Consider the following 18,148-nt stretch of genomic DNA (forward strand, 5'->3'; position numbering starts at 1 on the left):
GGCACAGTGGTGGGCGCTGGTGCTGGGGAACGGGTAACCCCATATGAGGCAGGTTGAGCAAAGGAAACAGCCAGGTGCCCCAGCTCCTGTCAGCCCCGAGGGTGACTCCAGCTGTCACAAGTCACTCTACTAATTCAAGTGTGGAGCTGCCGTGTTGCAAACTTCAGCTCTGCTATTGTCCAGGATATCTATGTATGAGGAATATCTTGTGGGGGTGAATGGGTGGGTTGTTTTCTTCTTTTAGGAAAAAAATGAAAACAATGTAACTGTCCAAAAGGTAATGATATTAATCTCTGGAAAACACACGTTCAGAAGTTGAGAAAAGCAGGTTCCTGTGCAACCTCAATTAGACCCCTGGGGTGTGTATGCTCAGCGGTCTGTAATTATATGATCACATACCACCTTATCCACAGGGCTTTGCCTCAGTCAGTGCACAGGATGAAACTGCTTTGGGGACAAATAAAAGGTATTTGGCAAAGGAAACTTTGGAATCAGATTTTGTTTCTTTCTGAATTCTGAATTAAAATGATTATTAGCTGAAGATTCCTTATGCTTGGAAAGATATATTTGGATTGTGGTGTAGGTTTTTTTTATTATTATTATTATTATTTATTTAAGAAAATTATCTTCTCAAATGGAAACGTGAGTTATCAGAGTTATCTCTTCATTATTATTAATATTCATAATAATTTTAGTATGATTTAGTTACCAGGAAACAGAAAAGTTATTTTGTCTTCCTTGGTGCCTGAGTGTAATCTTGAGGCTTTCTGCAGGTACAAACAGATGATGACAAGGCCGTTTCAGCAGGGGACTGTGAAGCCGCCCTCCCTTTCAAAATGGAGTAGGAGGTGGAGGGGGGGGCAGGCAGATAGGGAGGAAAATTGTCTGGTTTTGGGTGGGCTCTTGAACAAGGACTGCTGGCTTCTGTAGATTTTCTACAAACTAAACAATATTTGATTTTTCTTCAAGGAGATTTTCTGTCACGAAATACTTCCCAGTGGAGAGCTTTCAGTCAATAGTCATGAAGGAGACAAAGGATTCCAGGAACAGGAAACAAAAGTGATGGAGAAGCATTCACTGGAGGACTGGGCCTCCTCCCCATTTCTACCACAAAGCTCTGATGGACTTCAGTTGAGTCACTACTGTTAAACTTCTGACTGTCACCAAATGTCCCTCAACGTTCATAAAAGCTACCAAGAGTATCTCAGGTGGATAACATTCACTATAAAATATGGTAGAAGTTTGGATAACAAAATTTTCAAAGTGAGTATCCACTATTACAAGCCTTTTTGTAAAGTGAAAGTATAAACAGTCACATCAAAGTTATTGTAGAATTAAATTAATTCACAAGTACACAAAACACTTGATCATTTTAGCAATGACTAATATAGAAAAGCCCAAAAGGAAATTACAAGTTAGTCTTCAAAAGTAGGCTGAGGATGATGTGCAGATCTTAAGGCATGAATTGATGAGAAAATAATAGTTGCTCATTAATTTAAACCAATCGTGGGGGGGTGGGGGGGAGGGGGGGCAGAAAAGGGAATGCATAGACAACCGTTTGTGAAGGATTTAGGGCTTCACGACTTTAATCATGGTCTTTAATACAGAATATAAATATACAAGATTGTTACTAGAGTTCCATGTACCTTCAAAATATAATGAAAGGAACTCTAGTGTTCAGTTTAGTGCTTAGAGTTTTAAAAGGCTTCAGGGTTATATAGGAACCACTGAACTGCTCATACTGAAACAATTTCACTGCACTGATCCTATAGTGAGCTAAACAGATGGCTGAAGAATGTCAGTAAATTTCTGCTTACAGTTTCCGTAACTTACTGTGGCTGAGTCTGCGACCCTTTTGGATAACTCAATTATCAAAACATGAGGGAAAAGTTCAATTATTTAGGTTTTCTGATATCAAACTACCCATAAAGGATGAGGTACTAAGCAATTTTAAATATCTGTTCACATGTCACTATCTGATTAGATAGAAGAATTAACTTTGTGTTGCCTAGATATGAGTGGGGAGAAGACTGGCCTTTTCCTGCCACCTACATGCCTGTGTGTTTCAAGTGCTCTGAGAAGTGAGCTTTCCTTGAAGCCTTAATTGAAGCAGCAGTTCAAGAGCCATTTGCAAATACCTTACAAAACATGCTTCAAATTCACTTGTGCAAGAAATAATTCCCCAGAAAAGGATTTGGATATACTCCAGTTAATCAGAGAATCTAAAATGCCCTGGCCTCTTATTATCTTGTCAGACAGAATGAACTACTTAGAAATACTCAAAAACTAAGACAGAATTTTCCAGATCCTTGACAGACGGTTCAAGCAGAGAGTGAATCTGAGAAGGCTAATAGTGCTTCATGCACTGTTTGCCAACAGAGCGAACAGAAACAGCCACTGCATTAATGTCAAATATACTCTTCCCCATTTTTACTTATTTGCGTATTTTCTGATGATTTTTTGGTGAAAGTTTCAAAGTTGTGTGATGCTTTATCACAATAATCAAGATGCTCGCAGCAGCAGAAGATTGTGTCAACGCTTTCAAGGAAGAGAGAGAAGGTCTGGGTTGTGGGCACTGCAGAACGTTTTTCTAACGTGCAACCAGGAGGTTGCTGGGAAGAATGGAGAGATCTGAGAACAGCGTGACCCCTTCTGCTGGTGTTCATAATCCACCATCTGCACAGAAAAAGGTACAAAGCTCCAAGGGCTCACGTGACCATACGCACACCAGATTAGGGTGCAGACGTCAACAGTCAGTACGCCATTGGTGGCCTATGAAGCACTCAGCACAACTGTGCTCCTTCTGTGCATCAAAATCCCAGCAAATCTATGCCAAGAAAGACTATCAGCAACCTGTCTAATGAGGCCATGTGAAACCACAAGCGGTGGTTTGGATTTGGAAGAAGAGAATGCTTCTCAATCGGCAGTATGGGAGCACAGTAGCTGGAAGGGTTGCCTGTGACTCAAAGACAGCTACAGTTCATTAAAGCATCCTCCTCAACCCTTCTGTTACAGATTGACACTTGTGCCTCCCGACCTTTGGTTTGGAAAGTTTTTTTTAAGTGGGACTGCTGCGCTGAAAGGTAGTTGTGGTTTGGTTTGCGTTATGCCTTCTTTTACAACAGCAATAACCATAGTGTTTATAGCAAACGGCCTGTGAACTCTGCAGTATCCCACCTGTGGAAGCCCTGCAGCTTGCTTCACCTCACTTTAGTATCTCCCTGTGCTGTGCCGTGCTCTCTGTACAGCATGCAAGCCATTTTCTCCGGGATGATCTACCCTGCCCTTGCTAGGAGCAGGTGGGATATCACAGCTGGTCCCTAAGCACTGCTATAGCTAGCTGAAAGTACTGCAGCGTGTGGCAGTCAGCTGTACTGCAAAGCCAGTCGCAGGCAGCCCTGCAGACCCCCACCTCCGTGGCCACGCAGGCTGCCAGCTGGCTGGCGGGACTGCGTCAGAGCCGTGCTGTGGGGCATGTCCTGTCCCAAGCACCAGCTGTGGGAGCGTGGTTGTTCTGGGCAGCAGGCTGCAACAGGTACATCTTCCTGCTCTTCTCTTCCCAAGATGGGGCTGTGGAAATCACATGGAAGTGCTGACTGAAGGGGAGGGTACAGGGGACTCATTGCCCTTAACTTCTGCATTGATTACGGCTCTGACTAATCGCCCCTATGAATCACCACCACTTGTGCGCACAGGTAGGCTTTAGGAGATTTGGAAGCGTGGCTATCAATAATAATGTCAGTAACAGAAATACGCTCCTGCACTGCGCTCCTCTAACAGGAATAGAGACAATTATAGATTCTTTAGCACAGCCCTGATTACCAGGACTGCAGTGCTGTCAGCTGGGGCAGGGTTTTGCCCTCGTGCTCTGACAACACACAGAAGTTCAGAGCTGTTGTTGCCCTGCCTCACTAAGAGGAGACAGAACCTTGCTTAGAGCTGCTATGTAAATTCTGATGAATCACTGCAGCCCACATGGTTTATGAACCACCAGCACATACCAGAAGTGGGCAGAGATGATTTTTTTTTTTTTTTTTTTTGTAGAATTCAATAAGAAAAGTAAGGTTGAAACATCCTATTAATACAAAACTTGAGGCAGCTCTTACTCATCTGGGTTTAGATGCAGCTTTATTTGGAACAGAGAGCCAGCATCACCATCACACTGTGCACTGCTGCCTCAGTATCATTTGTCATGCCAAGTTTTGTTCCCAGTTTTTCAGTGCTGAGTCTGGCTAACTTGGCTGCCCCAGTGGAGCAGACAGTTAGCCATTTAGGGCTTACCCAAGAGGACACTCCCAGAGGGCTTGCTTCTCCTTACGGTTGCACGTCTGATATTCTGCTCAGAGAGCACGAACACTGGTTCTCCTTTTGCTACATGAGGACGGTTGTTTATGGCAAGTTTACCTATTTATGAAAGTTTTGCTTCACTTGAGCAGCGAAATACTGATTCTGATCTCCGCATTTGTGCCAGGTGTTGGCTTTCAGCAAGGTTTATTTGTTATCCAAATACTATACCCCTGGTGCTGAGTGACTCCTGGCCTGGACATGCACATCCTGCTCCCATTTCCATTCAGCTGTGGCTCCTCTGCTCACCACGGTGGGAACACAAACTGGTTTGTAGTGGTGTAAGGGCTGCTTGCTTAATGTTTCCGAACGTTCATTTAATACTGTTTTTCTAAGATCAAGTGAGTTGGGCTCAGACATGAATGCAGAGGTTCCAGAAGGACAGACCTGGCAGACACAGATTGCCAAGGTTTATTCACATCTTGGATGGTCCTTTTTTTTTTCTGTATGCAGTAGCTGTTGTACTACAGGTGGCCCTGTGGTGTTCGGAGTCCTGAGAGAAACCAGCCTGGGAGTGCTGTGATTGCTCAGCCACTTGGGGTGAAGGCAGCCGTTGGATTTTCCCCTGGATCAGCTTTTGAACTGCATTAAGGAGGAAGGAGCAGAAAGAAGGCAGCAGAAGGCCCCTCCTACATTCCAGATTAATAGACCGGCTGGAGGTGTGACATTGCCACGGTAGGGGATTAAAATCTTTAATAACATTTTTTTTTTTTTTTTTTTTTTTTCCCACCATTTCCAGCGCTTTCAACCTGCGCGATGCTTCTGTTGGCGGATACGGCAGCGAAGGGCAGGGCGGTTCAGCACCAGGCTGTCAAAACAGCGTCACGTTACGGCCGTTCGGAAAACAAGTCTGCACAAAGGCGAGATCGGTAAATCTGCTCGGCAGTTGCCTGGTGCAGTAGGTGCTCAAAAGTTCACGACGGCTCCTATTTTCCCAAAGCCCCCCCGGGAAAGGAGGGGGGGAGAAAGGGGGGGGGGAGGAGAGATACCCTGCAGTTTCTATGCGTGATTCTGGCAAGCAGCCAGGGGCTTCGCTGACCTCCAAAACTGCTTTAGGAATCATTAAACGGGTCGGAGCGCACGGGTGGTGCACGCAGCTCAGGCACTCCACCTTTAGTTCCGAAACCCCCCGGTCAAGCACAGCGCTGGGTTCATCCACTGCAACGCTCCACGAGCCTATCGCAGAGGGCTGCACTGCGGCTCACTTACGGCTGCACGGCCGGGCCCTGCACTGCCACGGCCGGTCCCCGCGGATCCTGTATCAGCCGTGCGGCCAACACGGGCCGCTTCACGCACCTGTGCTGGGCAGGCTGCGAGGCCCGCTCCTTCCCGTGTCGCGAAGGCCCCACCGCCTCATCTCGGGCCCGAGAAAGGTGGCTGCGCGCCGCCTCTCGGAGATGAAACAGCGACACCCAGCGGCCGCCGCGGGGTCAGCGGCGCCGGGGTGACGGGGCGGGCGGGGTCGGGGCACCGCGGGGTCCGGGCGGGTTGAACAGGTAGTACGTACTGTACAGTGTTTTGTACTGCGGTGCACATCCTGCACACTGCTCACTTACTTAGAAGGGAAATGCCAGTGCTAAGCTTCAGCAGCACGGTAACTTCGTGTTAGTAGTCTTCGCTTCTCGATCAGTGTGTTTTGAATGTGTGATTATGACGTTCGACCTCTTCTAAACTGGAAAAAAAAAGGGGGAAAAAAAAAAAGAAGAAAAAAGAAGAAAAACTTCATGGCTGATTTCCTGGTGCACCTCAAACTAAATTCACAGTAATGCTGAATCTTCAGTGTCTGCCTCACATTGAGCCTTGCCTGGATCCAAAAAGTAGGTGCTCTACACTTGATTTTCAGTTTAGTTCCCCTTTACTTGCTTGTTTGTCCATTTGCTGTGGAATCTGTAAGCTTGAAGCACTCAGGATTTTTGCAGTCTCATCCTTGATGTTCATGGGGGTGCAGGCAGAGGGAGCATGCTTTGCATGCAAACAGGGTAAAGCAAACTCAGTTTACCTAAGAGCTAGGGCCTGTGCTGAAACTGCTCAGGTGTTGGTACTATCCCCTAAACACTACAGTATGGTTTCCTCAATACTACTGCATTGCTAGAACAGATAGCATGGCAGAAATGAGTTGCTCATGAACTAACCCTATTACTGACCCTACCCGGTCTTCTGCCAGGCCTTTGACGTAGGCTCACATAATATCCTTATTTCTAAGCTGGGAAGAGATGGATTTGAAAAGTGGACTATTTGGTGAAAAAGGAATTGACTGTAAGGTCACAGCCAGAGGCTTGTGGTCATTGGCTCTGTGTCCAGACGGAGGCTGATGATGAACGGTGTCCCCCAGCGGTCTGCCTGGGGACTGGCACTCTTCAACATCTTTATTGATGACGTAGGTGATGGGATTGAGTGTGCCCTCAGCAAATTTATGGACAACACCAAGCTGAGTGGTGCTGTTGATACAACAGAAGGAAGGGATGCCATCAGGAGGGACCCGAACAAGGTGGAGAAGAGAGCCCGTGGACACCTAATGCAAACCAACAGGGATCCGTGCAAAGTGTTGCAGTTGGGTTGGGGCAATCTCGGGTATGTGTACAGAGCGGGAGAAGAATTCATTGAGAGCAGTCCTATGGGGAAGGAGCTGGGTCTTCTGGTGAATGAAAAGCTGGACGTGAGCCAGCAGTGCGTGCTTGCAGTCCAGAAGGCCAACTGCATCCTGGGCTGCATCAGAAGAGGGATGGCCAGGAGGGAGGGGGAGGTGGTTGTCCCCCTCTGTTCTGCCCTCCTGAGACCCCATCTCATCTCTCCCACCTAAACCATTCTACGGTTCTATGATTCTGTCACTAATTTCAGAGCTATGGTGAAGTTTCTGAAGCAGCCGCTGTGGGAAGAAGCAGGAGTGGGATGTAGCTGCGTAAGACAGGTGAATTTTTAGAGTTTATTATTCTTATTTTCCTTTAAACAGACTTTTTTTTTTTCTCCATTTGCACATTTTGTTCGCCCTTGAATTACAATGCAGTTACTGTAGTTCAGCAGCTGTGGGTTAGAATTCAGGACCGTGCATGACTCATATTTTTAAGGACTTTCTGAAGAAAGTAATTTTTCAATCATATTTACTGATTTTCACTGATATTTACAGAATATATATATATATTTGCAAAATAAGTATTTTTAGTTTAAAATTTTTAATTAGCAAATAGTGTTTTGCTATTGAATTTTTGCAATCTTTCAAAAAAGGCCCAAAAAATTTGTTAGCATTTTCAGCTAACATTTCAGAATCTCTCTCTTTTTTTTTTTTGCAAGGTTATAAAAAATTCATCTTTACACACTGTGAACCCAAACCAGTAGAATGCTTTATAAGGGTAATTCTATGCTTTGACAGGCTGCTTCAATGGAGGGCATGTGACATTTGGTATGTATTTAAGTAAGGAAAGGTGTAGCTAAAAAATTAAGTTTTGGAAGATGTTAGAACATATCAGTCTTGTTGGCTGTCTCTATAGCTGTCAAACTTCTTGTTTTGAAATCCACACTGACAAAGGCTGTTCCTTGCAAAGCTATTCTTAATTCACTCATAGCTCTCTGCAGCAGTTGCCTCAGTATCCTCTGCAGTGGGATGTCTGTAAGTGCTCATGGGATGCTATTGTTATTTTGCATAAGCATGCTGCAATAACCTTCTCTTAGATACTGCTTGTCATTATTGCTTCCTAGAATTTCACAAATATTTATGCTGCAATCAGTTATTGGAAAATTTCAAGATCACGACTTATTGGGATTTTATAATATTTTCATTTTTTTTTCAGGAAATACAATCAGGGTGGAATTCAAGCTTGACATGCAGAAACATGCAGTGAGGATGCAGAAATATTTCTGTACTGTAAGTTCTGGCTGAATTCAGTCATGAGGACAAAGAGTCAGGGGTGATGGAAATGGGCAACTTCAAAATGAGATCTTTGCCTCTACATGTAATGAGAGTAACAGAGACCACACCACTGCCCTGCAGGCTACAGAAGCGCAACTCGTAGGCATGAGAACTAGGGCTGGTGACGTCGTTTTCCAGCAGGTATTAATTTGCTGGGTTTGGGTGGTTTGTTCCTGTGAAAAATGTCAGGTATAAATACTGTTACCTGGAAAGAGACCATCAGGCACAGATCTTTTTTTTTTTTATTTTTTTAAAGTATGCGTGTTAAGGCTTCAAAGCTTCAAAGTCTGCTGAATGGCAGTCCCTGAGAATGGATTAGATAAAATCTGATTAAGAAATGTATCATTTCCTTCTGAGAAACCTGAAATAAAGAACACTTCTCTTAACTGTTCCTCTCCTGAAATGTGACCGATCTGTGCAGAACTGCTTTCAGTATCTGATACCTGAATATCTTCATATTCAATGGGATATTTATTTCCCACGTCTCTTTTGCATCTGGTTAAAATATGTATCGTCTCATTGAAGACTCATTTGCAGAGGGAGCAGATCCTGACCTTGGCTTACTTTGAGTCGGCACCTTTCTTTTCAGCATTTTTGTGAGGAAGGATCAGGGCTAATTGCAGAGCAACGTAGAGAGAGGCAACGGCTCCTTTCTTAAGGAAGGTGCGATACCTGCAGGGAGGAGGTCACAGCTACCAGTGGTGTATGTTGCAGCCTTTGTTTTCAACGAACAGTCCCCAGCTACAACACCACCCCGCTGGGTGTAGTGCCTTGCAAATGAGCAAATGAGTCTTCAATTCTGTGTGGAAGCTGCTGAGGGAAGATCTGCAGTCAGCGCTCATGTCTTTCAGCTTGCTGAAGTGGTAATGGTAAACAGCAGAGGCTATCCCTCTCTCCAAAAAACACATCAGAACGTCTGCATTCAAACCGGGGTCTGATATTGACCAGGAGAAGGGATACCTGAATAACACCCTGTATCAGACATGGAAATAGTTCAGAATTTGCGTGCAAGACAGCAAACCTTATTGTTTTTAAGAAGCTGCAGTCAGAATTCGAGCAGTGAGAGATCGCTGAGGAAAGCAGCTCCCATCGTGCTATTATTTTTATTGTTGTGAAAGCAAATGACTATGAATAAATGCACCAGTAAGTACAAGTATTTTGAACTACATCCTTTTTTTTATTGCAAAACAATTGTTACAGAAATCTCAGAAAGTTCTACTGTAGTAATTGCCAACTTCTGCTTTTTATTACATACCTAAACACAGTCTAAAAGTGCATTGTGAATCCAGTAGACCTTTGGAAAGTACCATTTTCCCTAGTGACATACATTTAGACAAATCATATTTGAAAAGCTTCGTATTAGTAGGAATTTGTTTAAAATGATGTTTTAATCATTTTTTCTCCCTTTATAAATGATTGTTATACACTTACAAATGATAACCCAAATAATAAATGATTAAATAGCTATTGGTATAGTATATTGCAAACACTGTTCCAGACAGCAGTAGCAGCATATAGACTCTCCTCGTGTACAACAACTGCAGTGGTGGAAGAATATAACTTTAATACAATTTACTCTTGTGAAGGCATAAAATTGTTTTTCACAGCCAATTCCCACTTCTGTTCCCTCTCCCTCCCTACCAAATACTAAAATAAACAAGAGTTATCACTTCCCTGCAGCAGAAACAGCAGCAATTTCATAATCAAACATTTATTTTCCTAATAATTTTTTTTAGAAATAAGTACTCTGTGGCTCTATGACAGATCTGAAAGCGTACAGCAAAAATTAAAAGGTCAAAGACTTTCACAACCAGTCTGGCTCAGTCACGAGACTGCCCACTTGATGATGATTTAGGACAAGCTGCGTCATGACTCAAAGTAACATAGAGATAGAAAAGCAGGATTAATCCATTCCCTGACAAAAGTCAGAGTAACTCCTTTGAAATCAGTGGGTTTTTTTTTTTTTTTGTCTTTTCTGCAGATTTGCACCAGCAGTGATAAGACCGTAACTGTTGTCAGTACGCTGTGATTAGTTACATAGCTGCACAACTCTCACCGAGGTGCAGAAAGTTGGTCCCCCCCCATTCATTCAACACTTGTGCCTTTATGCAAAAGTGTGGCAGGGCCAGTGAACACCATCTAGAGGAACAAAGGGTTTCATTAGATAAGCAGATGCCCCAGTGCTTTCCTTTTGCCCAGTTCGAACGATGCTGTTGTTTGAAGTAGGCGAGGGAAAAACTATGCTGGGAAGCTTTCCTATTTCTTATGTAGTAAGTGATCTAAACATAGTATCTTTTAACAGCACTGAAAATGTGGCCTTTTTCCCACTAATTTTATTTCCTTTCTTTCTTTCTTTCCTTCTTTCTTTTCCTTCCTTCCTTCCTTCCTTCCTTCCTTCCTTCCTTCCTTCCTTCCTTCCTTCCTTCCTTCCTTCCTTCCTTCCTTCCTTCCTTCCTTCCTTCCTTCCTTCCTTCCTTCCTTCCTTCCTTCCTTCCTTCCTTCCTTCCTTCCTTCCTTCCTTCCTTCCTTCCTTCCTTCCTTCCTTCCTTCCTTCCTTCCTTCCTTCCTTCCTTCCTTCCTTCCTTCCTTCCTTCCTTCCTTTTTCTTTCTTTCTTTCCTTCTTTCTTTCCTTCTTTCTTTCTTTCTTTCTTTCTTTCTTTCTTTGAAACATCTGTGACTATTTGTGCAAACACACAAATATACTATTATTTTAAGCAGGGGAGAGACTCACAGATAACTAAGTGTTCCCAGGGAAATCCAGGAATGACAAGTTTGCATCTTCCCTTGTGGTGATTATCAAATCCTCTTAAATACATAACCTGAGCAACTTAACAAGACATTTATGCTTGTTCTTAAAATTTGCACCATGAGTTTACAGAGAATTTTGTTTCACTGGCTCACTCCAAGCTCATACCCTTGACAACTTCTGCTCTCAGGACAGAGATACTCGTTTGCTCTGACTGCAGTCATTGGACTAAGGCTGTGTGCTGCTACCAGCACTGTTTTTGAGCAGTTATTTTTGTAGTTGCATTTTCCACGTGCTGACAGTTTCTAAGAAACAAATCATTTTCTTCTCTTACAAAAAATATACCTAACTAAGATATTTATCCCCTGACAAAAGGTTATCCATTCCACAAAAGTACAAATCTTTTTTATTTTTTTTTAAATACCAAAAATCTATAAATGGAAAATGAAACAAAGCAATCTATATCTGGAACCCAGAGGGCTTTCCTTATGTGCATGAATGGATATTTTGGGTGTTGATTATATTTTTAAATTATCCCCACACTGCCATTTATTAACTGGCACTTGTGCTAAGAACAATAATGTAGCACCTTATCTCTTCCAAAAAAGAGAGAGCCAAATGTCTGAGGACTGCTGTAGGTTCGCATTTTACGTTGAATATTTCAATTTCGTAAAATACAACTGTCATTTAAAAATAATAAAAAAATCACTTACTTTGCTAAAGATCAAACGTAATGGAAATAATGTAAACATCCAAAAGCTTGGATTCATTCCTAACTGGATTCATCTTTACAGGCAGGCAATAGCAAAATGCTAAGTTTCATAGCAGTCCAAAGAAACTCATGGAACAATGCATGCATTTTCATCGACACAAAAGAAGACTGGACTGTAACGAAGAGAAACTACTCCAGTCATACCACAAGGTTATTGTGAAAGAATAATGTGCTATTTATCCAATACCTAGGACAAGTGTATACCCCAACTGTAGAACAGCATCACTTAAACTGGAAACAACAGAACAGATTACTATAGGAAAATATTTATAAAATACTGTACACTGCTTCCTCAGTTGGCCAGCATATGTAAACAAACAGCTAAATTCAGTTGAGTTTCAAAATATTAAAGTTCATTTGTCTTATAATCTTTTGCATAACATGCCAGTTCATCTTTCACGCTACCTCAACTCACCTGTCACAGCCCACAGTGGCTCATTAGAGGTTTATACAGCAGCTCATACAGACACTTAAGTGGAGCTATACAGAAAAATGTGTGAAACACACCAAGCTTACACACTGTGACCAGAAATGCATATTCCATATGTATGCTAATAATTGGAAAGTGGAACTTAATGCTTGATGCAACATGTGCTAGTTTATTGAATGTTACAGATTTACAAACAAGACCTTATAACGTGATAATAAAACTGTCCTGTAACGTTCACTAATATTATCACATGTCACAACTATACTGGTTTACACATGGGAGATATGTATATATGTGTAGATATATATTTCATAAGCGCTAGCCTCTGATACAGAATATGTCATATGGCACATGCTATAGGTACATGGCATAATGTATGATAAGACTTTTACTCTCACTAAATGGTCATAGTAACACTGGGAGTGGGAAATCTGGTCCCATTGCAAGGAATGGGTGTTTGACCACAAAACTGAGAAAGAAGCAGTTTGATGCAATTTGTCAAAAGCAGGTGACGATGAAATAACCTAACATCCATCATATTATATTCTATAGACACCACATCATACAATAAATGGGAAACATTCAGGAAAAGTAGTCTTCTGACATCTTGCAATCACACTTTTAACATTTGAATTTACATTTTATATATAATGGCAAATTTTAAGAGGTAAATAAAGTGTCCTGTTTCCTTTTTACCCGGAATGTGTGCTCCAGATCAGTAAAGTGCTGTACCTTAAATATTTATACAGCTTCTGGGTTTGGCAAATTCCTTTACCCTGACAAACTAAGCAATGAAATCTATCCCAGAGGAGAGCCCTATCCTTTGGACTAATTGACTAATCACTATTGACAAATCTCTAATTAATTTGAAGTTCCTCTAGAGTAGGCCAATCGTATGGTAGAGGTGGGAGAGTCCACAAATTCTTTTAGAAGACATTCGTAAAAGTAACAAAGAAAACAGAGCGAGAAGATCCCCCTATACTCGTCAAGGACAAATAGATTTGGAGAAGCCTTAGTGAAAGGCTGCTAACAAAAGTTGGCACATTTGAAGCAGATTGTTAAACACAAGTTCCTTTGTCCCTGGGCTTCTTGCTATTGTTCAACAATCAGCCTGTCACAAGCATGCTTCATAATGCACAGAAAGGTTTCTGACCTTTCTTGGTGTTGCCATGTGATCATAATGCTGCACATGGACTGCAAGGCAATTGCATAAACATGGTGTCTTGGTGGAGTCTAGCCCATTGAAAGCTTGGTCAGACTGAATAAAGAAACACACTGGTGCAAAAGTACGAAACACATTGTGTTTAGCATCTCCATGTTGCATTTCTTTATTTCACAAACTTTCCAACGTAGTGACTCAGTATGTAAAGATTTTCATCTTCTTTGCCTCTTGTCTCAAGCTGGATGATTATTTTTATGTCTGGATTTGTTGCCTTTCAGACTTAACTCTCACATGGTCCTTAGGGTCTCCCAGGGTGAGATCCTAGTGAGAAAACGTCAGCCTATATTTTCACAGCTTCCTCAGAGATTTAGTAGGTAATTCCCATTTGAATAAATGGGAAAGATGTAACCTACTTGCACGTGCTTTTATTTAATAACAAAAATGACCTGGTTCTACGCAGGTTTTGGTCATTGTAGAGATGTTTTAATTTTTAATAGCACTAGCTTCAACTCTTTTCAAGCTTAAAAGTTGTCCCTTCATAAAGGATGTGAAATTTTGGTCCAGTTGCTGTTTATCGTTTTCTACTATTTTTCTAGATCCTGTGCACCCTTTCCCCTCTGCCCACTCTGATATCTTCCCGTAACACTTCTGAAAATCCTGTTTGTACTGTGGAGCTTTGGAAATTAGGTAGGGTCAGTGCCTTCTATTGCCTTCAACCAAACACCATAGGTATGCTGTGGATCAGTCAGATGTACTTTATTCTATTGAAATGTATTTTCTGTAATACGATGCTGAATGGTAGAAGTACACTTGCATCTGATGGCTTTGCTGTTAACAGACAACTCCAGTTTCACTTTGATTCTTTAACTTACCTTAAAAGTATATATACTTCTCAGTGTTTTCCAGGATTCTGCCAATAGTGTTTTCCTTTAAGCAACTTCAGTCTAATTTTGTCAATCTGGATTAAGACCAGATAGATCTTGATAAATCTTAAAATGTTCAAATACAAATACATGTCTCCATTAAAAAAAAAAAAAAAAAAAAAGGGCATACTTTTAGGTGAGGGAATGATGTAAAAAATTGGCAGCTCAGATGGAACAGCAAGAAGAGCCTTGTGGCAACCCTGTGGGTAAGCCTCCCCAGCTTGTACAATTAATTAAACAGAGCAGTGAGAACCTGACAATATTACTGCACTCTGCTCTGATCATCCTGTTGTTATTGTTCTATCACATCTGTTGATTTAGTGAGGCAACATATTAATGACAAATGTCATAAAAAAATAAATATATACTATTCCGATTAATTACATTCATCCTGAGCTTTCTCAGCTGTGCTAGACTCTAGAATGCCCGTTTCATCAGGAAATCACCTGATATTTCAACATAAATTCTTCCTCCACTTATGATGCAGCACAAAAGGCATTTCTGTTCCCTTTCTGCTTTTGAAAATGCAAACTGGTTTTTTTTGTGCCACTGGAATTTGATACGAAAAGAGACAAGCAAGCGTTATGGTTGTTATCTTGTTCATCTTCATTTACACAAGTGTAGGGTTGAAAGGTACTTGGGAGACTTTAGTTTTGTTTGCCACCAGTTCCCAGAGAAATAACAAATGCTTTTCATCAGTCACCACAATGGTGAAACGGGAGAGAAAGAAGTTATGATTGAAATTTAGGACATCCAATCTGTACATCTCTTTTTGCAGGTTAATTCCTGTGTCCTAAGAACTTGTGAATAATAGATCTTAGGATGCCTTCTAATAGAAGGCAGACTTTTGAACTCAGTTATTACTTAAAACTTCCTGTAGGGGTCTTTTTATTACTGTTGTTTACTGAAGTCTCTGTAAATTTTTCATCCCTCCCTTTTTCCTAAAGTGCAAATGTCAACTGGGTCAAGATGCAGTAACTCAGCAGGTGACGCTGAGACTGACAGTGTGCTCCCTTGACCGGTGGCTAATGCCAACTGGAGTTGACATGGAATGTCAGTATGAGGTGTGGTAATTTTGCTAAGGAAAATGGACTGGAGAGCAGATGACCTTTTGACTGCCTGCAAGATTTGTCTGGGCCTAGCTGTGCTTGCTTTCAAAGCTGCGGAATGCTCCTGTTCTTGATAGTCTCCTCATGGACAGGTTGTCCCCTCTGCTCTCTGGCCTTGAGGACTTACTCCTCTGAAAGGGGTTTCGCAGGCTTGTTGCATTTCGCTGTCTGTCAAGTTTATCGCTGATTGAGTAGCTCTTCCGTGTGTGCTGTGCATACAGCATGTTGGACTCCTCTGCAGAGTAGCTGTTAGCCCGCTCTATTTTTGGAAGCGGGATGCTATTGGTCAGAGTTCTTGCGGCATTGCTGTCTTGAGGAGATAAGGGAATCCCCTTCTTCTCCTTGGCCTCAGTATCCTCATGATCAGAGCTTGGGTGGCTTAATTCTGCTTCTCTCTCTGGATGGCAGCATCCCAAGTCTTCCACCTTGACGCCGAGACTTCCAGGGAAACTGGCCCTCTCTGCGATGGTCTGGGGGGCGCTCACACACCTTGTGTCTATGCAGTCTGTAATACTTGTGTATTCTGCTGTTTTGACTGGGACGCCAAGGCTGCTGAAGTAGCTTCGAGATGGAGAGAACATAAAACTGTGAGATTTCACAATTGGTGTTTCCTCCAGAATAAATGGAGTTGTAGCCAGATAACGACTGCTTTTAGATCGCTCTAAAGTGTGGTACAAGGGAGGGTCTGAATCCCAGGGGATTTGGCATTCTGTGATCTGTGAATAGTCTGAAGAAAATGCTCTTGTTTCTATTCCGGATGTTTCCTCATAATCAAGACTCCTGCCAGAAATTTTTTCACCAGGTGTACTGCTAATATATGCACTGTTGGCTAAAATGGAAGAGGCTATGTGTGCCTGCAGGGCTACCTCTCCAGTACCAAGAATATTTATGGAGCTGTCAAGAGGCTCTGTGTCAGAATGCATCTCATCCATTGCAGAAACATAGATGTCTATACAAGATGAAGGCCTTCTGGAGTCTGGGGCAATTGACAAAGTGCTGGTAGGGGCTAAGGGAACCTTTCCTTCTTTTGCTAATGAGTGGGAACTGCTAGCTCGGTGCAGGCTTGGAGATCTTTCCTTGAAAATGCTTTCAAACTTTTCCAACCCACACTTGTCCTTCATATTTGTTGCATAGAAAGAGTGGCTTCGCATGCGAGGTGTAATTGTAGGAGAGGTTGGAGACATGGACTCCTCTCCTGTAGGATCTATGCTCTCTTGCAGCTTGTAAGTGTTTCCTTCTTGACTGTTGAAGCTACTCTGCCTCACAATGTAGGCTGCATCGGTACAGTCAGATGAAGTCCTGGATCGTATCTTGGTTGCCTCACCTCTCTCTATGCCAGTCAGTTTTTCTAATGCTGTCACCATTCTTCCTATCATATCTTCCAGCTGAGCAAGTCTGATGTCAACGGTCTGCAGAGAGGCCTTCATGCAGTGCTCACGCTCATTTACTTCTTCCAGTCGCATGGCCATATTTTCCACCCTTAAAAAGGGGAAAAATAAAACAGGTTAATTTCTACAGAGCAGTGATATTCAGCCAATAGGTCTTTGAAACAAGTGGAAATAAATATGAGTTAAAATTCAAAATCCACCTACATCACCTCATGTGCTCCAAACTCTGCTAACAGAGGCTCAGCAAACAAACGGTATTGCTTGCTCAGGAAGCTCGTCCAGAGTGTTAACTGATCAGTCTGCTGCTTACTGATATTAGCATAGAGGTGTGTTTTATACCAGGGACAAGACTGGGGCTATTAGGGAAACATTACTATGATTTTCTACTACTGCTATAGCCTTTAATTAGGTTGTTAGAAGAACTTAGAGCAGATGCCACATGATATCACTCTCAGTTTTGCTACAGGCAGAACTATTGTAGTTAACTCCTAAATTAAATTAAGTCACGGAAGATGGACAACATGTCACATAACTTTTCATGTACCCCCCAGACTGTACCAGCATCTGCTGTGTGGACCTAAGGTAATAGTTTCTTTGTTCTCTGATTCATTTTTATCTTAGATGCATACAAGAAGTTGATCAGCTACTGTACAGAATATAGGTAATATGTAGGCAAGAATGGAAGTGATGTGGAGGAGGTGAGCAACAATTAAGTGGCTTTTAATCATTTCTGTTTGCTTGTCTCTAAAATTTCTCTACTGAATCTGCATGGACTTCTCTAATTTCTAACAAGACGATTGCCTTTAGCATATATGAAACTTATTCTCATGATAATTTTCTCCGGTAGTAGTTCCTGAAGTAGACCAGGGAACTCTATTATCTGACAAAGAGTTATTAAAAGTGGCATGTTAATATAGTTTTCTTACATACATGTCTTATTTTTAGATTTGCACTTCTGTTTTTATCCTATTCCTTTAGATTCTGAAAAATGAACAGAGAATTGACAAATGGCAGGATTTCCATATCTCTCATTCTCTGTTTGTTTGTGGAATTTATAAGTAATTTTAATATACACCTTGTCAGTCATAGCCAGGTTTTCTTTACTACTGGTAGATGAACTTATGACAGGACAAATGGCCTAAAACTGGCAAAACCAGTCCAAAAAGAAATCAGATTTTAGGCCGTAAATGTGTATTGGGCAGCATTAATGCTTTGTATGTCACCAAACGTTAGCCAGTGAAACACTGAAGTCTGTCTGCCCTGAGGTGTTGAGGAGCAGCCACCCACCTGCAAAAGAGAGGAGGGGAGACTGCCACTGCTCTCTAAGGCAAGGCTAATTTTTGCATGAAGTATAGGCTTCTTGTGTTGAA

The 18,148-nt window shown here is 42.0% G+C and overlaps 1 protein-coding gene and 2 long non-coding RNA genes across 16 annotated transcripts in view; 1 reads left to right on the forward strand and 2 right to left on the reverse strand.

Annotated features, from left to right (window-relative positions):
- Window positions 1-5,719, reverse strand: part of LOC124417515 — a 33,660-nt gene extending 27,941 nt beyond the window's left edge. Inside the window, exon 1 of the long non-coding RNA XR_006932438.1 lies at window positions 4,282-5,719. This is a non-coding gene — a long non-coding RNA (uncharacterized LOC124417515). The remainder of the gene's footprint in view (window positions 1-4,281) is intronic.
- On the forward strand, window positions 3,324-10,675 carry LOC107052316. Of its 6 annotated transcripts, none has more exons than XR_006932437.1 (3): window positions 3,324-7,252; window positions 8,130-8,389; window positions 8,838-10,675. It is a non-coding gene; the product is annotated as an uncharacterized LOC107052316 (long non-coding RNA). The 6 variants fall into 6 exon arrangements; XR_005842806.2 differs by lacking the exon at window positions 8,838-10,675 and adding an exon at window positions 7,633-7,741 and having other exon boundaries at window positions 4,917-7,252; window positions 8,130-8,518; XR_006932436.1 differs by lacking the exon at window positions 8,838-10,675 and adding an exon at window positions 7,712-7,741 and having other exon boundaries at window positions 4,917-7,252; window positions 8,130-8,518.
- Window positions 10,676-12,344: 1,669 nt separating this feature from the next.
- The window catches only part of TRPM3 (transient receptor potential cation channel subfamily M member 3), a 426,369-nt gene continuing 420,565 nt past the window's right edge, over window positions 12,345-18,148 (reverse strand). For all 9 annotated transcript variants that reach the window (XM_040656002.2, XM_040656007.2, XM_040656006.2 and 6 more), the window contains one exon: window positions 12,345-16,869. In XM_040656002.2, coding sequence (XP_040511936.1) covers window positions 15,420-16,869 — 1,450 coding nt within the window. In that variant the 3' untranslated portion in view covers window positions 12,345-15,419. The remainder of the gene's footprint in view (window positions 16,870-18,148) is intronic.

The sequence above is a fragment of the Gallus gallus genome, chromosome Z (genome assembly GCF_016699485.2).
Source record: "Gallus gallus isolate bGalGal1 chromosome Z, bGalGal1.mat.broiler.GRCg7b, whole genome shotgun sequence".
Taxonomy (NCBI): domain Eukaryota; kingdom Metazoa; phylum Chordata; class Aves; order Galliformes; family Phasianidae; genus Gallus; species Gallus gallus.